Source organism: Poeciliopsis prolifica, unplaced genomic scaffold, assembly GCF_027474105.1.
Source record: "Poeciliopsis prolifica strain line A6 unplaced genomic scaffold, Auburn_PproV2 SCAFFOLD004, whole genome shotgun sequence".
Taxonomy (NCBI): domain Eukaryota; kingdom Metazoa; phylum Chordata; class Actinopteri; order Cyprinodontiformes; family Poeciliidae; genus Poeciliopsis; species Poeciliopsis prolifica.
The window spans coordinates 3,754,494-3,777,891 of record NW_026562379.1 but is presented as its reverse complement, the minus strand read 5'-3'; the positions used below and the strand labels follow the sequence as shown (position 1 = coordinate 3,777,891).

The 23,398-nt window shown below is 37.0% G+C and overlaps 1 protein-coding gene across 3 annotated transcripts in view; it reads left to right on the top strand.

The window, feature by feature from the left end:
• gria4a (glutamate receptor, ionotropic, AMPA 4a) overlaps positions 1 to 22,869 on the top strand; it is a 111,729-nt gene extending 88,860 nt beyond the window's left edge. Inside the window, exons 15-18 of one of the 3 annotated variants that reach the window (XM_055027946.1) lie at positions 4,124 to 4,371; positions 12,009 to 12,123; positions 14,897 to 15,034; positions 19,599 to 22,869. In XM_055027946.1, the coding sequence (XP_054883921.1) occupies positions 4,124 to 4,371; positions 12,009 to 12,123; positions 14,897 to 15,034; positions 19,599 to 19,763 (666 nt within the window). In that variant the 3' untranslated portion in view covers positions 19,764 to 22,869. Of the gene's footprint in view, positions 1 to 4,123; positions 4,372 to 10,176; positions 10,292 to 12,008; positions 12,124 to 14,896; positions 15,145 to 19,598 lie in introns of all 3 variants that reach the window. The other 2 variants (XM_055027945.1, XM_055027947.1) reach the window with 2 other exon arrangements.
• Positions 22,870 to 23,398: the final 529 nt, after the last annotated feature.

Genomic DNA, 23,398 nt, shown 5'->3' with positions numbered 1-23,398 from the left:
CTTCTATGATTTTCTCATTTTATGAGTAACGGCGACCACTTTGGTTGGCTGGAGTTCCAAAGCATTAGAAATGTATTTAAATGCCCTGCCATACGGACAGGCTTCAGGGATTTTCTGTTCTATTTGTTTTGGAGCTTCTCTTGATCAGTGCATGCTCTGATCTTAGCCTCATAAACTGGCTTCACAGCTTTTTTCTCGTTTTAAATTAAATAGTCACTTCAATGGGTGTTTTTTTGTTTGTTTTTACTTAGATTGATGTCAAATATAAGTTTTTGTGTCTCTTGAACACTTAAGATGGCAAAATAGCATAACATGTTAGACACTATAATATATTTTCATGCCCATACAGTATTTGCAATTGTGATACAAAGATGGGTATTAGCCAAAATATTTCAAGAACTATAGACAAAAATTTTCTAAATTTTTTTTTTTTTTTTAACATTTTTTTTTCACTTCTAAGAGGTCCACTAAATGTTAAACTGCTGTTTCTTAACTGGGCTGGGAAAACATGGGAAATTGATATTCCATATCTTTGAAGCTTTCATGGTAACTCTTCGAGTTGAACATAGAAAGGATTATGTGATATTTTTTTATTTTTTTTAGCTTTAGTGATGAAGTGTCACTTACATGCTTTTTTTTTGTTTGCTTGTTGGTTTCAAGAATTCATTCCCATGTTTAATGTTTACCAACAGTCTATGAAGGATTCTTGAGGAATCCTCTCAATTATTAAACCCAGCTGAGCAATGTTTATCAGAGTCCTTACATTTAATCACTCTCCCACCAAGTCACACAGAGTTATTAACTGGCTAATTATCATCAGAGTAAATTATACAGGAAATTAAACTATGTAAATGAAGACAGAAGAAACATATAGAGCTAAATGCTCTGCATGGAACTTCTATGGGAAACAAAATTAGACGGAAAGTAAATTATCCCAGAGAAAAATCACGATGCCTTTTTTATCCAATTTCAACAAATGTGTCCCATCAACATTTGAATATAGTTATGAAGTTTCTTTATTTTTTTTTTTTCCTGCTGACAATAGCAAACAGCTAAGATGGCGTAATACACTTTGACCCCAATATCCTCCTTCACTGGTGCATGTGCTTTTGTGCTTATGCGCTTCTATGCTTCTGAAGGATATGTGCATTGGTATTTTTGTTTGAGTGCTGTGTCTATGAGTGTGGCGGTGGTTGGAGAAAGGAGCAGGGTGGGGGCTGGTCGAGGAGCTAGTGGCAGATAGTTTTTACTTCTCTGAGTGGCTCTCGCATCATCAACATAACGAGCGTGCCGAAATCTGTGGAGGGTGAAAAAGCAATTTAATCTCCCACAGCTGAGGGGGATTCGCCACCACCATTAATTATCTTTGCGTGTGTGTATGTGCGCTTGTGTACACACACACACACACACACACACCCACACAAGTGCATGCATGCATGTATGCACATTTAGCTAAATTTTATGAATACAGTTGACATGCCCATGGATGTTTGAGTGGCATGTAAAATGCATCTGTTCCCGTGTGTATTTAGAAAATGTGTGCATGGGAGGCCTGAAGGTGACTTGAAGCATCCATTTCCTCCTTCACAGCCACATTCATTGTTAAAGAATTTGGAAAAGCCACAGTATTTTGTCACACATCTATCCCTCTAGGGCTAGACAGTGTTCTGTACGTGCACAGAAGCTTCAACATTACTGTCTCCTCTGTGTCCCGGACATTACACAGACAGATGAATGAAGGGGCTGCAGAGGATGACGAGAATTTATGATAGCTTCCCCTGGCTAGGGTGAAAAATAAAGGCAAAGGTTGGGGAGAAAGTCAGGATATAAGAGAGAGAGGGGAATATTGGTCCTCTTGAATGTGAATGGCATTATTATAGGATAGGTGTCCGTCACGGACCATCAGCACCCTGACACACGCATACCATCCCCTGGTGTTGATTTCACTTCCTCAGGCCCTGGCTTGTTACTTGCAAAGCAACAAGAGTAACATTTAAATACCAGGAGACAGAGAGGGAGAAGAAATCGAATGCTTGTGGAGGATGCTTGTTATTTTCACTCATGAGTAAACACAATTCACACACTTGGACAGAAGCAAATAAGTCTCTCAAACACATATAGACTGGTGAAAAAAAACGCCTTATGTGCAGACGGAGACCAACGGCTTTATCACTCCGGACAGACGCCTACTGAAAGACTCCTCAGAATTTGTAGCAGCATGATTAGCATGCAACTGTTCAAGTCATTCGAAGTGAGACTGATGCTTGACTTTTTGAGAGAGATATAGTGTTACATTCACAATGAGATTATAAAAGTCATTATATGCCCGAGCATAAAAATGGTAGATGGATAAGACAGCCTTCAATCAGCAGTGTAATATTATTCAAAATTCAAATTGTATTCTAATCAGCTCTAACAGTTTGGATATTTATTGCTACAGCATATAAAGCTGTAGCAATAAATCAGAAGCTTTAAAGACACATTTATAACATAACCAGCACTAAATTATATCTGTGTTGTCATTTTGTCAATTTATTAAAAAGCATCTATTAAATTCAACTGCAGTTTCATTTATAAATATTTCTGTTACATCTCAAATGCAGCAATTACATTTTAATGATTAAATCCATAATTTGATAAGCAGCTAATTTTGTAACCTATAGGGAGGGGCATTAAGAAATAGACACAAATTCAATGGAAACAATCATTGTAAATGTCTGACTAAATTCACAAACTGAATATTCGACCTAATATGGTAGACCTTAACTGTTTTTCTTTTTTACATCTGATAAGGAATATTTATGTATTTTACTGTTAAATGTACAGCCATATGTGAAGGTGTTATTAATCCTAGAGGCAAATTGGCTGTAAATAAATGTCTCTTTTAGGCCTCACATGAAATGAGATTGCTTTTACGCAGGATGCAGCGTTGTACCACAGCAGAGCCTTGTGTTGTACAGCAGGCAAAGTTTAAAAAAAATAAGTGAATATTATATTTGACAAGTAAAAGCTCCCTGTTTGTGTGCAGTGCTGTCAGCTGCACTGCTGGTTCTATTGTGTTAAAGCTAACACCAACTCTTCATCCTGCTAGTGAAAATAAAAACAACAAAATCAAAAAGGAGGCAGTTGGTGACTTGTTGTGATACAGAGAGCAATGTGACAACTGTATTACAATGTTCTACTTTCAGCTCAGTTCAGATCAGTTTAAAAGCACAAATAAGTCTTAGCAAGCCGACCACAGAGTAAAAGTATTATTTAATGAATTAGTGACTGTCTTAGGTTTGAAAGTCCGTTGGTTGTTTGAGACTTGCTATTGAATCAATAGCTTTTCCCCCTTGATTAAATAAATAATTCTGAAATATTCCAGAAAAAACCTTTTGTTTGTTACGGTGCCATGAGAAAAAGCAGAAACGCACATGTCAGTGTTTTTATTGTTTACGTACCATGAAGGTAAATTAAGCCTAGTGACTAAATTATGTTTTATGCTTTAGATCCTTTTGTAAGATCACTTTTATGAACATCGGTTTTTGAACATTGTCGTGTCGGTGGGATGGATATGAACTATGACTGGGTCACACCCACACATGAGTATGCTTTGATCTAAACCAAATCATTGGATTCATGATTGTCTGTTCAGTTGATATTAAGTCTTCTACAGGTTGCAACAAGTTTTATTCCAAATTTGTTCTGTTTTCTGCTGTCTTATGCCTTTTGCGAACTTTAAAGTGCAATTGCTTTGCACTTTCTTTTGATTAATGGTGGAAATTGATTTTAAAAATATTAATTAATTAATTGTGAATAATCAAAAATATTTAATGTTTTTTAGTTACAATAAATTTCTTAATGTCATGCCAGTTGGATTCTAGTGACATATCAGTACCTCAACTGAAATGGTAGATTGATTTCTAGGCAGGAAAAATATATTTTTGCATTTCATGTTGACACGTTTTTCTTCTATCTTCATAGCAAGTGTTTAAAAAGCACCCAACATAAACATTTTTCATATGTTTAATAGCCACAAGAACTGTAATCTGCATCAAATTCTGCATCTTTACCTTTGTGAAACGATGCCTTCTAATGTGCAAATAACCCTTGGTTTCTCCTCTCACCCGCTCCACCCCAGAGGTCCAAGATAGCCGTTTATGAGAAGATGTGGTCTTACATGAAGTCCGCTGAGCCATCCGTGTTCACCAGAACCACAGCAGAGGGTGTGGCAAGAGTGCGCAAGTCCAAGGGGAAGTACGCCTTCCTCTTGGAGTCCACCATGAACGAATACACGGAGCAGCGGAAGCCTTGTGACACTATGAAAGTGGGAGGAAATCTGGACTCCAAAGGATACGGCATTGCCACACCGAAAGGCTCACTGTTAAGGTGGGTGGAATAGTGTAACAATAGGAAACAGTAGCAACACTGATACTGTACTATTGCTGCAAAATTCCACCTACCCTGCTGTGCCTTTTAATCCACACAGATTGGACTGTCACTGCTGTCAGGTGGCAGGTTTTTTGTTTTGTTTTGTTTTTTTTAAACTTAAAATCTGAAGAACTGGAGTGATGATCAATCATTACTTTATTTTTTTTATAGAAATTAAACTACAATAATTATTAATTTATTCTAACTTTATGTGTCAGTCCACTTGGCAGCAGTGACAAATAAATGTTGCAAATGTAAAAAATTATATCATCATGCTTTCTCATTTGCTTTGGTTTTTCTCTCTTTCTTGTTTTTCTTTTTTTTTTTGTATTGTGTGTAATTGTTTCTGTCACTGTTTCTGCTGTACTCGTCCTTTTCTGCCACCACTCTTGATTTAGGGCATGTCCCCTTCATTTCTCTGTCCAGTGTCGCTACCATCCATACATCTCATTTGTGGTTCTCACCTCTGTTGCACTGTCAGCCATTCTCCCTTTTTTTCCATAGGGCCAACTACCAGGTAACTTTGTACATTCGTCTGCTGTCTTAAGTGTGTTTTTTTATGATGATAATGATGATGATGGTCATGATGATTCGAGTGAATAATATTTAAATGTATTCACAGTAATCTGCCATGAGGAGGGGCAGAACCTCAGACTTCTGGCACTTTCTCCAGAGCCACAGAGGGGGAATTTATAGACAATCAGGAATCATAAAACTGAGGGGCCTGGTCAATGGGGGGACTAGTGAGTAAAACTAACAAGGTTTCTTGTGTCAAATTGCAAAGTCAAAATTAAAATTATTATTTTATTAAATTTCTGGATGACACACAACTGTAATTTCTTTTTAAAGAATGCCAGAAGAAAATGTCAAATGATGCAGTACTTTATATCAGTGTTTCCATAAAAGTTTGATTAAAATCAGAAATGAAGGATAGAGGAAATGAATGAGAAAGCAATTGAATTTGACTACAGTTGGTCAGTTTACATCCTTCACTCCTCTGACTTATTGGCTTGAGTTCACAGTAAGAGCAACCAAGGATTTTATTTTAGTGGGACATTAGTAAATCTAATTCACTTATCAGATCACTATGTGAACATTACAAAGTATTTGGGGTACATTGTGGTTCACAGCAAACTCAAATCAGAAGTCAGAAATGGGACCTGATTTTGCCTCTTCACCATTTTGTCTTTGCCATTTGGATCGCTCATGCACAGCATGTGTAAATTTATTTCTCAAGCAGTGGTAATTTTGGTAATTTTCTTTAATTGCTTATTATCTTCTGTGAGAAAATGCAGTTTTCTATTTATCTCAATGATTCTTAGTTACTGGAAAGAAAAACTAACAAGCTGACAAGCTTAAGCTCATAAACTAACAGATGCCATATGGGAGAAGTGAAAAATTGCTTTTGATTTTATAGAAATCAGTGAAGGCATAAAGATACCATGGACTACAGTACTATAAAGCTTACTGTAGTAAAACATCAGATAGGTTCCTTTTAGCCAAAAGGCATTTCTACACAGTTCTGCAGCACACACACACAATGTTTAGTACTGTGCAATGTAAATGGACCAGGTTAAGATCCGGTGACTCCACTGGGTGTGGTCAGCTCTGAAGACAATCAGGACAAACATTACACTGCACTCCAGATAAAACCCACTCTCACCCTTCTTATTTATTTTATTACCAGGGATCAGACACTGCTAAGACAGCCCTGAAAAATAGTATTTTTCCTTCTAAATTCAGTAAGTTTCTATATTTTACTCCTAATCAGCTGTATTACTGTACAGCTTTTGTAGCAAATGTTTACCAAAATGTTTTTTTTTTGTTTTTTTACATATTTTTAAAATCTATCACTACATCCTGACAGCGTAATATGAGACACATAATCTGTGAAAAAAAGTCTCCTCTGCCTCCTCCCTGTGGCCCTACTGCCATCTGCAGAAATACACAGCTCCTGGTTAAAAACAACCAATCTGAGCCAGAAGGAGGGACTAAACACTGTCAATCACACTTGTGTATGCACTGCTCACACCTTCCCTTTTCTGCTCTGCTGTGCTATTGCTCCTTGCCCACGGTGCTGTTTGCCGTAAATTATCAGGCTAACCATGGCCTCCGATGACAGAGGACAAACAGTTTTCCTAGTACAGAGGTTGTTTCTCTGCCATTAATACATCACTCCTTCCTTACTAAGTTTCACCAGACTAGAAGAGCTGCTTAAAGAAACAGAGGTCAATTTCAAGGTTTCAAATTGCAAAGACAATTGAAACTTAAATTTCTGAAGGTAACATAGTTACTTGAATGTCCTATAAATTGGCATTATCTGCTTGCAAAATACATTGTAGCCACTTTTATTTCATTTGGGATTTATTCGATAGCCCAACAAAAATTAACTTATTGAGAAATTATTTGAAAATTCTACATAGCCTGAAGGGTTTTTAAATGGCATTTCTATTTAGCCCTCCTAAGTCAAGGACAATCTTTTGCTGCATGTGCAGCTTTAAGTTTTTGATGTGCATCACTATTAGCATCGTAGTGGACATCTAGAAATGAAGATAGTTGAAAAGAATTTTTGACAATTTTCCTTGTAAAACGGCTGAAATTTGGCTGCATGTGACAGAGAAAATCTATAAACATAATTTTCTAATTGATTATTAAATTTGTTTCAAACTGAATATGGTAAGACCTTAATGGAAATTATAAACCCAAAATTATCAGGAGATGAGCACACAAAACAAATCCACTAGTGGTTCTTTTTCTAACTTTATTCAGGTTGGGTCATGTCTGTGACGCCATCCGCCACCCAACATGGCGTACTACCATGAACTCCTTCTCAGGGCTACTACAAAATTTATCCAGCTCACCCCAAGGAGTGAAAAAAGAAGTGGGCAACCGACTGTTGCCAACTTACTTCTCTGAAGAGATTTTCAGATTGCAAAACAAACTTTTTTGTCCAGTGTTCAGATACTCCTGTGATTCCAAGTTCACCAGGAGTCCTGTTAAATTCTCCCTCTTATGTTCAGAGAGAGGAAATTGTGGGGCACACAACACAGTAATCACTTCAACAGTGCCATCTAACACTCCACAGCACCTTGACAGTGTTACAAAGCACTCACTCACTTTTGCCCCAGTGCACCTATTGTTTTTTTTCTCGAGGAATCCGAGAAAATGAAACAACCTTTTCTTCAACCTTCAACATGTTGCCAAAGGCAGAAACCCTCCACAAAAAAATAAAAAAAACAAAAACTCTCCTCTTTGCCCAACAGAGGGAGCACGCACTGACACGGCTTCACATCAACCACAGTATTTCTAGTTGTTAAAGAGTTCATAGCCCTATATGATCATTCACCACATCTTGGTAAAGGAAGACAATTCTTGAAGCCTCAAAGACCCGCCAGGAAAAAAAAGTGAAGTACCTTTCACGCAATGCACGCACCAGGAAATCTGAACAGACAGACCAATCTTTTAGGAATCCATCTGTACAAAGAATGAACGCTGAACCCTCAAGTGGTGCAGCAGACCTGGCAGAGATAACAACAGGCTGTGCTAAATCTCTTCACTTCATGGGAAAATGCTCACTGCCCCAGTGAAGCATCTCTTCCAGATGCTCCACTGGGCATGGACGTGCTGATACACTCATGGCCAAGTGTGGTGCTCCATGTCTGAGCCTAATATTCCCAACTCTACTCAAGGTGAGAGAACAGGGCTTAACTTTGAATCTGGAGGCCATTGAAACCCTGAGTGGTGGAGATGATCCAAGTTCTGTCAGCAGAACCATGGCCCGCCCGTCCTCGTTCTCAGGGACCTTCGATCTGAGGTCCAGGGAGAGATTTATGATCCACATCCAGATCATCTGGCTCTCTGGACAAGGTGGCTATTAAAAGGTGGACCCTACATGCAGCACGACTCCCTCCAGACGTCAGAGGCCCCATTCAAAATGTAAGCACTTCTACTCGCTCTTGGTTAATTGCACGTTTTTGAGAACTGGTGTGTGGAAAGACAACCCATTCCTTTTCAGTGTTCTCTGCTTCCTGCAGAGCTTGTTGGAGAAGGGAATCCCTTTCCAATTATTAAGTACTATGCAGCTGCAGGTTCAACTCATCAGGTAGAGTTTGATGATAAACCTGTGGGACTTGAAATATACAAAGTGAAAAGTTTAAACCAAAATGCAGGAGTTTTGAAACGTCTACATGCCGATGTTTCCCACAGACGGAAAGTACAGGAAAAATTTGACCAACTGCTCTCTCTTCTGCTCCTCTATCTATTTTTGTCATCATTTGTCAGATTTGCTCTGTGAAAGGCAGAGCATGAACACTACTTCAGTCTCAAGTCCTGTACTATAACTCCCCCCCAAACTTCGATTATTCAAAGTTTTTCAAGACCCCAGCTTCCCTGCAGTTCAACTCCTATTGAACAAAAAAACCCTTTCCATTTAAAATAAAGAACTTCTGACAGGATATGGATATGTTGCTGTTTAAACCTCCTTAAAACTAATCATTGAAACTTTCCATGGTTGTCTCTGATGTCTGTCAGTCGATAGAAAGCACTGTATTCCAGTCATGGGGCAGTGAGAGCCTGAGTTTGAGTCTTCCTCTCCTCCTGGTGTTTGCAGCACTGAACTGACTTTATGATGTTGCTGACAGGCATGACTCCTTTGATATTTAATTTTTCAGCAGATAAATGTTCTTTTCTTAACTAGAGCTGCTGTTGTATGAATAATAATGAATACCTGTAATGTTTTTTTTTTTCTGATTTTCATACATGTTTCAACTATTGTCTTCCATACCTTATAAGTTGAGATGTCACAGCTTGTAGATGAGATCCCCCAAAGAACACTGTCTCTTTCTGAAGCTGAAGTATTCATGATTATTTTTTTTGACCAGGCAACAACTTTTCAGTCCCAGCATGGGATGAAATGTAACCTGACCATCAAGTTTTGAGATATGATGTCAGGTGTGCGGTCAAATTAGCAGACTAAGAAACATCTAGGCTGGCACTATGGTAGAAATCCCAATACATTGTAGAATTACAAAATTATGGATATCAGAGAGCTTTCTGAGATGAGAAAGAGGAAAAAGGAAAGAAAATAGAAAAAATTTTACCACATGAAACTAACCTAAAATAAGTGAACTGGTTTGGTTTGGTTTAATTTAACTGGAGAAAAAAAAAGGTGTATGTTGTTTTTTTTCTGCAGTTTATGTAAACTTCTGGTGTCAGCCGTACACAGGACATTATTTTGTTTACATGAGACAAAATTGCTTTGCATACAGTCCAGGAATGTCAGATTATTTAGCCTGGTCCCTGTGGATTTAGTTTGAAGGTCAGTTAGCTTGTTACTGTGGGAAGGACTGCTGCAGTTCTCGTCTGTGCAGCTCAGCAGAGAAAACTGAGAAGATGGACAAGAGCACCATCAGCAGGCTGCAGAAATCTGATTACCTTAGTTTACTCATGTAGACTGTAACCTCTGACGAGTGCTTGCTCAGAAACAGTAACAGAAGAACCTGCAAAACTTTGCAAGTTAGTAGAGCATGGATAGAAAAAACTCTTAACAGTCGGAGACAGGGTTGTTTGGGGTGCATCTCTCTCCACTAGCTCACCTTTATGCCTTAAGCCCTTTTTGATTTATCCTTCCCATTCGTTCTCTCCTCCTTTTCCCTCTCTCCTTCTCCCCCCCCTGGCTGTGATTTCCATCTATCTTGTCTGTTTGTCCCTCCATCCTCTGCTCTGACCAAACTATGTTATCTGTCCCTCCTTTTTTACTTAAAGAAACGCGGTCAACCTGGCCGTGCTAAAACTCAACGAGCAGGGCCTGTTGGACAAATTGAAAAACAAGTGGTGGTATGACAAAGGAGAATGTGGCAGCGGGGGAGGGGATTCCAAGGTTAGCCCTCTCTGTCTGCCCCACCCGCCCCTCCCCAACTACTCAATGACAGGGGCCGCTCACAAGCTGCAGGAGCTTGCGATGGCCCCGTCCTTGGAGAGTGTGACACATGCATCTGCCCCGCCGAAAAGTTTATGGACCACACAGGGGAGAGAAAATATTTTATAGATATATATTGGTATGTAGTGAGGAAGCCCTTATTTCAAAATAAGTATTTCAAAAAGTCTTTTTTGAAAGAGTAAATTGGTTTGACTAAATTCCAAAAGGTAGAAATTCAACAAATCATCAAAAAACTTTATCACAGTGCATAACATATTGTTAATTTCACTATTGACTTCACTATTAATGAGCAATAGAAGAAAGCAATGACAAAATTTAAGTGATTAATATTAGCACATAGAGAGCAATTACTGTGAAGACAGGAATATTTCCCCCCTTCTAGCTGCTCTGAGTAAAGAAAAGAGAGAAGTTAAAAAATGGTATGAGGACTACACACTCAGATTGCATCCGGTTCTTAACTGGGGAGCTGTTGTACTTACAGATGTTAATTTGGTCATTTCTTTATATCAACATTTGTTCTGCATCTGAAGATGAGGGCATCAAAGTGTTCATGTAAAAAGTACATCATTTCACATAGTAGTAAAAAAACAAGGAGGAAATTATTTAAGTACATGTATTCAACTTAAAACTAACTTTATATTTAGCCATTCTGTAATTACAGACATGAATAGTTGTTTACTCAGTAAAGGTCATTTTACAGTTATTCAAATATCTGTGGTTTATACATTTTCAGAAGTATTTAGCTTAGATAAACACATGTTCTTCACACTGAGGACCTTACACTGTGGATTATAATAGAGAAACCAGTTTACACATTTAATTTATATAATTTATACACACTGACAGTGTCATAATGATGCCATATAAGCCAGTAGTTTTTCTATGCCTTAATAAAAATAATATCAGTGTGACGCCAATTAAATGTATTTTTGTTTATTTGATCAATATAGAGTTGGTGCATCACCATCTCAGAAATTACAAAGACACACCAAGATAATTTAGATTAATCGTTTTGGAAGTGTGCCTGTGCAGAGTTGGGTGCCAGTCTAACCATTAACAAAAGATATTGCATTAGTTTCCTTTATATGCAGAAGCTGTCTTGGCAAAGTCTGAATTAATTAGAGACTGGATCAAATGTAGAGCTAACCAGCAGAAAAACCTAAGCTGAAATAATCGACTTACAGCAACAGTACATTTAAAGAACTGTAGTGACTCGTTAATGATATCATGTCATAAATGTATTTAAATTGTCAGTTCATGAAATGATAAGCTTCATACTTTAAGTTGAACAAGTGTAGCTCTCTCTCGCTCAGTGGCAGCATATAGCTAGCTTGATCCTAAAGACCTGTCTTGATAGTATTTTCTTTCTGTTTCATTGTGGGATTAGCAGGGGCAGAATGAATGTGTTACCATCAGTGACAAAGGTGGGTCCCACTCATATGTATGTAGCTCGACTTAGCTCCACGTAGCCCTCCCTCCCCCCAGCCCCTCCTTAAACGAGCATACACACATGTACTCAGTGGGATCCAAGCTAGGTCACTTGTATGTAATCAAAGTTTTCTATGTGACTTGAGATGTTCAATGCAAATGTGAAATACCATAATAACATAAAATAACATGACCTATGATGTTATTTATGTTATTTTTACACGCAAAGAACCCCGGTAAACCTTGCAGTTTTGAAACTGAGCGAAGCAGGCGTCTTAGACAAACTGAAAAACAAATGGTGGTATGACAAGGGAGAGTGTGGACCCAAGGACTCTGGAAGTAAGGTCAGTCTCACGCTGCTGTGGCCTGCAGAACGCTAGCCTAAAACTCATCTTGAATGCGCTACAGATTACTGCAACTACTGCCTTAGAAGTACCTTTTTTCAAAACTGCATGCTTGACATACAATTTAATGGTGATTTCTTAAAATGGGTAATTTTTATTAGATTAAATTAAGGTTCTGGTTAACCCCAGACCAAGAATTATAGCAAATTCTTGTCCAGTTTCTGTAGCAATCTGCGGCAACCCCATCTTCATTACAGTTCCAGTGGTATTAGAAATTCCCACCATTCATAATTTTTGTTTATTCTCATTTGTTACTTTAGATTTAATGTCTTGAAACAAATCTACTCTTGGGAGTAGTGCTGATGTATTACAGTAGTTGTCCCTTGCTTTTGTTCTTTGTATTTTATCAGGATAGCATAATTTTACATTACTTATCTTCATAGGATGGGCTTAAAATATACTTTCAAAGTTTTCGTTCTCTCTTTGGGTAATAAAATACTGAACCATTTAAGTAGGTGCTACTAGGACTGCCACAGTAACAAATTTTGCTGGACGATAAATTGTCCCAGAAGTTATTGCGATTAACGATAATGGTGTTTTGAGACCATTTTCAAGTAATGTAATGGTAATGGCAAAATGTGAGAATACATTCTCAAAGATCAATAAACTTCAAATTAGTGAACATTTAGCACTGGAATCTTAAGACATTTTAAATATCCAAAATAAATAAACAAAAACAACAAAGGCAACAAATGAAATGAATTATGAAGACTCTGGAAACAAAATTGTCCTTCAAAAATTGCTATTTAAAAAAACCCCCATCAAACTGGAGACTTTTGACATCCAGAGTTTGGTAGAAAGAGAATAAAGAGAACAACAATAAATCATGCAAATGGAAATTATGGAGTTTGTTTTAATTTATTATGCAATTGATTTATTGCTTATTGTGACAGGCCTAGGTACTACTAGAAGATATCACTCACATTGAGTTCTTAAATGCAATAAACCTCTTAACATTGTATAATGATTTGAACACCAATTAGCCTGATATTCTCCAAAAAGATCTAATACTGTTTCCCTCAGATGTTACCTAAAAAAGCTTTTGTTTGTGGTGCATCTGTGATTGTAGAAAAGTCAAAGTATTGACTGATAAGGCTGAGTACATCTGCACACATCACCCTATTTAGTGTTTTTTTTCTAAAACAAATTTGAAAACTATAATTTTCCTTCCATCTCACACTGATGTACTATGTTTTGTTAATTTATTAGATAAATCCTAATAAAATACATTGAAGTTTGCATTTGTAACATGACAAATTTAGAAATTCAAAATATATGTACTCCTCCGTAATGCAGGTAAATTCACTTTGAAATAGTTATAAATGTAGACAAATGGAGCAATTGAATTGTTTGCACAGAAATCTGAAATTTTTCCAAATATGGACAGAAAAGTCAACAAATAGGAGTAAAATTATAAACATCTCAATTCTAACTGAATGAAAGCCTAATGTAAAATGAGTTATTCCTAATACATTTAAAAATGTAACTTGTTTTTTTTATATTTATTAAATCTGTCACTGTATTTTGACAGCATAGAATGAGACAGATAATTTATGGAAAAAATCAAGCTTCTCCACCTTCTCCCTAACTTATTACTGCAATCTGAAGAAATGCTCCACCCTCAGTCAAAAAAAAAAAAAAAAAAAAAATCAGAACCAGGATTGGCTCTGAGCAGCGTTGGCAAGCAAAAAGAATGTGCTAATAGCGAAGAAACGACTTTCCATTCATGCTAACTCGCCTTATCTGTGGAAAGCTATTTTGTGGTGAACCATCTGTATTATAGCAGATAGCAAAGGGGAGAGGGTGAGCATTAGCATGATTGACGGCGCTAAGACCCTCCTCCTGTCTCTGATTTGTTGCGTTTGACCGATTGATGTATTTCTGAGGTTTGGAGTTGGAGCACTAGGAGAAAGCAGAGGAACTCAAAATTTTCACATATTCTCTATCTTATACAGTTAGGACATAATCCAATAACAAATAAGTAAAAAAAATATATATAATATATATATATATTAGAAACATTACATGTTGCAGCTTTAAAGAATATCGTTGTTAGTCCATAAAAAGTATGCTTTAAATAAAACAAGAGCCAACATGTTTATATATTATATTTTTATGTAGACTTAGTTACATCTCCTCTCATTAAAATTATTTTTTTCTTTTTTCGTAGCTTTAAACAAACACAATATAAAAACCGTTGCAAGTTTCTAAGATGTTTTGTAGGTTACTGTCTTTTACTGATATGAAAAGAAGTTTAATTTTATTCTCAGAAATTTTGAAATCTGTAGTTGCACTTATGTCATAAATGTGTTTTTAAATGTGTTTCGTAGTGTTTGTGGTGGCAGTAGTGAAACTTGTAGCTAGTATCATGTAATATTGTGATTAGTCCTACTACTGTAATGTTTTTGTCAGTGACATAGAAAACCTTACATCAACAGAATATTTGTTATTTTGCGTTATCTTCTTTTCTGTGTCTAACTCACTCTTCCTTATTTTCTCTCTTTCTTCCCTCGTTTCACCCCTATTGATCACTTTCCTCACTCTTCCTCATGTGCTCTCTTCTTCGACTTGCCTTTCCATTCTTCATCCATTCAACTTTTTCCACTCATTTCTCCTCAACTCATCCATATCTTTTCTCGAACCATCTTTATTTTTTATTTTTTTTACAAACACCTTGACTCCTCCGTCCTTCCCTCGCTCTTCCTTCCTGCAGGACAAGTCGTCTCAGGCTCTAAGCCTGTCCAACGTGGCTGGAGTCTTCTATATCCTCGTGGGTGGCCTGGGTCTGGCTATGCTGGTGGCCCTGGTCGAGTTCTGCTACAAGTCACGGGCCGAAGCCAAGCGCATGAAGGTGGACCTTAGCCCCCCCCACTGTCCCAGCCCCTCCCCGAGCACCCAGAATCTAGCCACTTATAGGGAGGGGTACAACGTGTACGGCTCCGAGGGGGTCAAGATATAGGGGTAGGATTTAGAGGCTGCCATACATAGGTGGGGTTATGGTGGTGTTGATCATGGTGGTAGTGCTATAGAGTTTGTTTTGTGGAGGCTGTCGCGCCACGTTCTTGATGTGATGAGGATGTGGTCAAGCATTGTGGAACCAATGTACCATTTTTTTTTGTGTTTTGGCTGTTTTACTTTTGTTTTTGTTTGTTCTTTTTTTTTTTCTTGACTTTAGTATCCCAACATTTTCATGGATTATTTATTTATTTTGGCTTTTAATATGGTTTTGCTTCTTTTGTGATTGAAGTTAGATTTGTGTCGCCAAAACTTGGCTCCATTGTCTTTGGCTGCAGATGATGAGGATGATGATGATGATGAGGAGAATGACAGTGATGGTGAAGCTCTTGGCTAATAAACAGATGAGGCACCTGCATTGTTATTTTAGTACATTTATAATAATATTGGGATGAATCAAGGATGCACAACTCCAGTGACATGATTACCTGCATGATGAAACTTCCAATTAATTAATTTTTTAATTCATCCATGTATTTTCTTTAAGAACATAACTCGTTACTTATGAGTTAGATGTTTGATCTCTTGTGATGTTACATCAATAAAGGACAAGACAGCAAAAACAGGTGTAGACAGTTTCTAAATTAAACATTGCAGTTTATATTTTTACCTAAATATTACCATTCTAGCAACAACAAATGTGGAAATATTGGCAGTAATTATCTATTTTTGTTGTAAAAAAGTTGGTTTATTTTTGTGTCTTACCAACCTGGGAGCATAACCTTGTTGCCAAGGTTCTCCTCATTAAAATTTGTAACTGCTTCTGGCTACAAATTAATTAGCTTCTGTGTGGACAGCAATTATCATGAATTTGTTTCTGATGAGACCATGTTTAGGTGACCTGATAATGTGACTGGCATCTAATGAAGAATGTCAAGTAAAAGTTCCTAAAGGGTATGAATTTTAATTTGAGCAACTTTTCAACTATATTCAGGTCTAATGTAGTCACAGTTGAAACCAAACGTCTAAATACACACATAAAAAAAACACGTACACGATCGTTAATCAGGAAAATAGTCCATATCCTATGTACAACAATAGTCTGTCACCGTAATCGAGATCAGACATCATCACCTATATAAAGAAGAAAGAAATTTTAGGTGTCCTTAAAATACCTGGATTTATTTGAAAAGCGATAACATGGCCGATTAAAATCTATTTCTTATTTGTGCTTTTAATAGTTGCTGGTTTTATGGCTCTAAAATATGCTATATGAAGAAGTCTTAGAGATGAAAAAGAAATAGGACGGCAACACTATTTGCTTTGAATTTATCTTTGCGTACTATTATTTGACAACCTACATATTTAGTAATTTATTTGCAGCACATTCCTATTTTCACTTTGTTCTCGTTCATCAATCCGATCAAAATAGTGACATTTGTGATTGATTTAGGTGGTGTGATCATACGTTTTGCAAACAAATGTTCCTTCAGGATGTAAAAGGCAGAGCCAGAAGTATATTGCATTTTCAATTCAATAAACCAAAGATAAATGAGTGCAAAGTAAGTTCCGTAAGAACTCTGATTGCTATTAGCTCAGCGTTTTCACTCATGCATTGCGTATTCACTGTCTCATCCTCAAACTGGAGTTGCGCAGCCCTGCTGCCGATGATCCGAACTGCCCTGTTTGACTTATTTCAGTCCTGGCAACTTTAAAAAAGCCCACTTACTTACTTTGCATCAATAGAGAGGGATAATTGATGAGCAAACACTTCATATAGAACAGCCACTCAGTGATGTTGCAAAACCATGACTCATGTTTACTGATAGCACCGAGCAATTACTGTGGGGGTAGGTGAAAGAATATGCTGAGCGCAGCTCTATTGGCCTGCATAACAAACCATTCAGACGTAAAACAAGATGTATTTCACCTCCAACTAAACTGGCTCAGTCTATGCCCAAAATAAAGTATTGATGATTAAAGAAAGGACTCGAGGTATAGTAATTGTCAGTTTCAGGATTGGCGTTTTGTCCGCTAAATATAAACTGGGAGATAATAATCAAAAGCTGTTATTGAAATGTTTTTTTTTAATCTTGCCATCTGGACTTGAACGCTACGACACATATAACATTTTGTTTTCTATAAGTGTAAATAAATCATCCTGTAAAAGGGTAGGTCTGAAGCAAAAATCTGTAAACAAGGAGTTGTGGCTCTCAGAAACATGAGGTTTAATTTTCAGGCAGCAGCCACAGCTGTTGCATCACTTGGTTGCCTGTTTGCATGAAGTGTAAACCACATCTGACCACAACAGTCAGTCACTCCCTTTCTATAAATCTTAAGATATGAAAGGAAAAAAAAACACTCCTTCACATTTTCCCTTTGTCTTTCCAAGGTCCTGACCTTCCCAATTCTATCCTTTAAAATCCACACCTACAGACTACAGAAGCCTCAATCCAGAAATGCATGTCACCCCTAAATGCAGATGTCTACTTCCCGAATTTTGTCTACCTATTGTTTGTTGACTGTTGCCTGCTTTGGCATTTGTTAAAAGAAAACTGCACAATATGATTACACAGTATATGAAGATGGAGACATGAATGTGCTGTTTAGATTGCATTAGCCCCAGTTTTAGGTTAGACTTTTAAAATTACACATAGGCCATGTGCAACATTCAACCATAGAGCAAAGTTGAATTATTTTGCATACAAATGCATTTTGTTCCCTTTAGAGGGCAAAATTATTTTTAATAGCTAAACAAAATTTACTGGCGGAGCTTTTGAGCAGTATGAATAAAGTCTCTCCAAACATCTCCGTACTGCAATTTTGCAATATTAATTAAAAAAAATCTAGCTGAACAGCTAAGTGTGCATTTCTTTTGATGCATACATGAATAGATGCCCTCTCCTACCATTGTAAGTACGGCGTTTCAGCCAGTAAACCTTTACTCAAAACGTTTGAATATGTTTTAACCAAATCATTTTCTTCAACCAACAACCTAAGAACAAATCTACTAATGATCTGCTTTAGTGAATATTTTAAAATTGTTTTATAAAGCTCATAGTTACATTGTTCTGATGCCAATTTTACAATTTGATTAAATAAATAATTAAAAAGCTAAATCAAATTTAGGCAATACCACTCAATGATAATGTAAAAAAAAAATGTATTTTTGCATATCCTTTTGGTCAAAAAATGATGTAGAAAAGTAAAAGTAATCATGTTGTTTTTTTGTGTTTGTTTATTTTTTGTTTTTTTTTGTCTATTGCAGCACATTGTCCTCCAAATTTACTGGTACGCCAGAAAAAGATGTGTAAAAAAAAAAAAAACAAATTCTTTTGATGCACATCATAGTTTTTCTCAGTTGCTTTGGTACATTTCTCAGAGCAGAAGTGAAATTCTCAAAACTTCTTGTTCATTCTTCAAATCATCCTGTCACTTGTTCACATGGAAAAAAGCTGTTTTGCAAGTTTGGTATATCTATTCAAGTGATAGTAAATGATTCTTCACTTTTTCCTATATTTTCAATTGCTTCTGCCATGTGGATCAAAATGAGTCTCTGTTGAATTGTCTCAGCCTCCACAACATTTAAGCCCAAGTTCAGTAAATGTCTTTCATGTTGCTATACGTTTCCTTTTCTTTCCCCAAATCTGTCCTGAATTGATCAATTGCTCCAGGCTGAATCCTGAGTTGACCAAGCAATCAACTGTTATATCTGTACACATTGACACAAGGACTTGTCATTCTGTGAGTTGATTGACACAGATATTAATTTTTGAGAGATAAACTAAGGATTTTGAGAAATAGACAGGCTTTTGCTGATGATCCAGTGTTTTGCTTTTTGTACAAATTGTTTTCAGAAGTGCACTTACTATTTTGCAGAAGTCGAGGATGATTTGAGGTATTTACCAAAGCAGCTGAAAAAAAAATGCAAAAGAAAATAAAGAAATAAGAAAAATAACTAGTTTTAAGTAAAATAATTTTGTCATTGTTAAAAGTTGGAAAGAAAGAATAATGTGCTATTCAGGTATGACAGATTTGTATAATCTTCAGGAAATGCCTGTGGCAAAGTTTAAAATGTGGCTGAAAAAAGATTCATGTTTATCGTAACGCCACATAGATGGAGATTAAAACTTTTATGTGCAATTAGATTTTTATAAATATTACGTGAAGACCTCTAACAGATTTTTTTCCAGATGTGCCAATAAATGTGGAGGACGCTGTATATGTTGCTCTATTTGTGTGACGGTGATAAAGTCGGTGTAAATTTATATGTTGTGTGCACAGGCACATGCATGTATAAGTGGTCTGGGCATGTTGGTCAGCAGAAATGTCCATGTGTTCAGTGAATGGGTTGCATTTATCAAATGATTCCTGTTTCTGTGATGAGTTTTTAAAAAACAAAACAAATCATCTGCTGTCTCCACCTCCTTCCTATGTCCTCTCCATCTCTTCTCACACAGCTCTCTTTCTCTGAAGCCATGCGGAATAAGGCCCGACTGTCCATTACGGGAAGCGTGGGGGAGAATGGCCGCGTCCTGACTCCAGACTGCCCCAAAGCCGTGCATGCTGGTCACGCCTCCCTCCGACACCCCGGCCTTGCAGTGGTCTCCTCCGGACTGCCCTGAAAACCAAAAACACCTGCCGTGCCTTAAACACACACAAACATGAGGACTTTGAAATCAACACACACACACAAACACACAAATGCTTGCAGCATATCATATTCTCACACACACACACACTCATTATAGCGACAGAAAACTGAACAAAAATACTCAGAAACAGACATTTTTAAACACTTGAAGACACAAGAACGAACTCTGCGAAACCATTTCACCTTCCTGCTGCCACTGGCTCAATTTACAAAAGACAAATGAACTAAAACTGTGAAGTGAGAGGTCCAAAAAAAGAAAGAAAACAACCAAGACTTCACGGTTACCTACAGCATTAAGATGTTTTTTTCTTCTTGTTGTTTTTGTTTTCAGTTTTTGGAAAGGACGATATTGTGATCATTTCAAGCCAACGTGAAAGCCAGCACAGATTACAAAAACCACAAATCCAATCAGATCATGATGATGGTGGCAATAAAGATGATTGAATCTTTCGAAGACACGTAAAACACGCCCGTTCCTACTCTCTTTGGATATTAATGGCTCTCAAGCCACACCCTCTGGAAAAAGGCCTTAGTTATTCCCTGCAAACAGTATTTTCATAATCATCATCATGGTCGTCATCGTTACTTGCCTGCAAAGACTGCGTGCCAGATATTACAACTATTAGGAGACCAGAAAACTGTAAGCTTGAACGGTCAGACTGTGCAAACCTGCTCCTTTGCCACAGACTCTTCATACGAAATGAAAAAAAGCCTTTTTTAACGTACATACAGAATAATCTTTTTGCTCTAAGTCAGCTGGGTGATCAACCACTGCAGTACTGAAATAACCTCGAAATGTGTGGCTACTCTTTGCTAAGGAATACACAGAAGTTTGTAAAAGAAAAATATATTAATTAATAACATTTTTTTTTTTTCCGTTAGCAGTAACATTATATTAGTAAAACCACTAAGCAGACAGATGAATATTCATTTTTGTTCGGCAACAATGGTGAAGTTTGAACTCAAGAGATGAAAACAAACATACGGGCAGATCTTTAATGGCTCAAAATGCTTCTCATCTTAACCACTGGGAAGTCAGAGAACTTTGCAAAAAGAAATTGATGAAGGCTGCGTGGAACATCGGTTTAAACAGAAGTACAACGTAGAACTCAGATGCTGCTAAAAAGGTGAGCTAAAGTGCCTTTCAGAAATATTCATTCTCTTTGAACTTTTCCATATTTTATTACAGTACAATCTCAAAGTTCAATGTAATTTGTAGGAACTTTGCAGATGACGGACTTACACAAGGTAAAGCAAAATTATGAGGTGAGAAGAAAATGCAACTTCATCTTATATCTTCTTTTGATCAAATATAAATCGGAAAAGTCCGGCATGTATTTGAACTCCCATACCAGTGTTAAGACTTTCTTCCTGAATTGCTCTGTAATTACCTCTATTTGTCTTCCCATCGACTTTGACCAGCTGTCACCTCCTACTGGAAAAGCATCCCGACATTACCATCTTGTTTCAGGATAGTGTGCAACATTAAAACGTCTAGATTTTAAATCTTTCTTCCACATTTTCTGTGCTCCCTATATGGCTTGTGGCAAACTTTAAACAGGACTTCTTGTCTTACTTCCTTTCAAAAATATGTTTTTTCTTGCCCCTCTTCCAGTAAGGTTAGAACTGTGGAGAGTACGACTAACAGTTGTCTTGTGTGGACAAAGTCTCCCACCTGAGCTATGAAACTGCAGCTCCTCCATGGCTTTTTCTCCCGGCTTCTTCTCTGTTCTTTTCTTTCCATACATCCTAATTAAATCCTTTTTAAATGTAACTGCTACCACTGGATTGTAATTAGGGGTACCAGAGTGAAATGGATCAAGACAAGTTATTTCATACTAGGCACTTTGAATTGTCTTATTGCTGAAAATGTGTTATACAAAAAAAAAGATCTTACCTTACCTTACAAATGCGCCTTACACTTTCCAGTGTTTTATTTGTTGAAAATCTGTCTTTTAACGTCAGCTTCATGATTACGTGTTACTTTGTGTTGGTCTGTCACGTAAAAGCCCAAATAAACTGTCCCTTTTAAAACCGTTTCTTTGGGTTAAAAAGTGCCACAACGTGAAAAACTTCAAGGAGGATGAATCCTTTTCAAGGCACTGCTTTAGGCATATTGAAATATTTCTTCGTAGATCTGCCCACAACGCAGTCACCACCAATTGTTTCTGCTGGCCACAATCAAGTTGAAAACCACCGGTCTTTTAAAGGCTTACAGGTACATTTCACAATTTAGCTGGAGCCCTAATGGGCACTTTGGTTGTTGTTCTACGCCCTCTGATTTTTCAGTGGCTGGTGCAGAGGTACCAGAAAGCTTGCTTATTAAAACAGTTGTAAATAACTGCGTAGCAAATCAGAGCTCACCTGTCTTTTTTTTTAAAGCATCTTAGATAACAAATCATTGCAATAATGAATATAAAAAGAAAAATGCCACAACTTGTAATTAAGTAAAAACTCCTTTTTTAAAATAAATCTACTTACTTATATATAAATATATATGATGCATATAAATATATCTATATGACAATAGAGAGCTATAGTAAACATTGATCACTGATTGTCAGAGGCCATGACACACATTCTGTTACATGGCTGTTTCTTTTGATAACTTGAGAACATCATGACGCTATAGTCATCGTGTGTCCTGATCCACACCGAATGTCCATCCGGTACTCACATGGACACACACACACGCATACACAATGTGCACATTTACATTGTCGCATTCACAGGGTCAGCTTAAAGTGATCAGTCGAAAAGAAATGTCATTATCATCTTTTTTCTATGTGAAAAAAAAAAAAAAGCTTTTAAACCTCATATTTAAAGTCTTTCTGTTCATGAGCAGAAATGATTTGAGTCATTATAATTTTGTGGGAGAGTGAGAGAAGTGGGTTTCCAGAGACCATGGGTTTGGACTGTTAGGAGGACAGCGCAGTGCGACGTTTCAAGAGTGTAATATTTTCGGGGCATTTCAAATCAACTTTGGTCCATTTTGTTGTCTCTTCTCACCAGGTGTGAGTCCCGCTGCAGATCGAAATCCAATGTTATTTCAAATTAAACAGGGTTTTTTACATCAACCAGTCCAGTTTTTTCTCTTTTTTTTAAAACTGTTGCATAATGTATGGGATTTTGTCTTGGCTTTCATACTTTAACTGCTGGCCCTGGAGACAAAACAAATTACATATTTCAGTGATATCTAATGAGCTTTTGGCAAACGACAATGTGTCCAGGAATGGATTCGCATTGCCACCCTAATACAGTATTGCAGAAATTGTGTTCATTTTACAGTCTGATGGTGTAATTGGGAGATTTTTTTTATACCAGTGCTCCCCCTTTGAGCATTTTTCTATCTTTCTCTTCCTCTAATTTTTCTACTCATTCTACAAAAACAAACTACTTTTTGTATTCCCTTTTGAAAATGAAAAGTGGTTTATTATAAGCAATAAATTCACTGCCTAATAATGAGACAAAGGTAACTGATAAACCAACTGATATGAGGTTTGTGAAGCTGTTTGGGCCAGTTTTCACACAAATAAAGTCCAATCTTTAAATTGATCAGGTTAGAAATCCATTAAGTTGGAGTTATCATAATTAATGACAAACCAA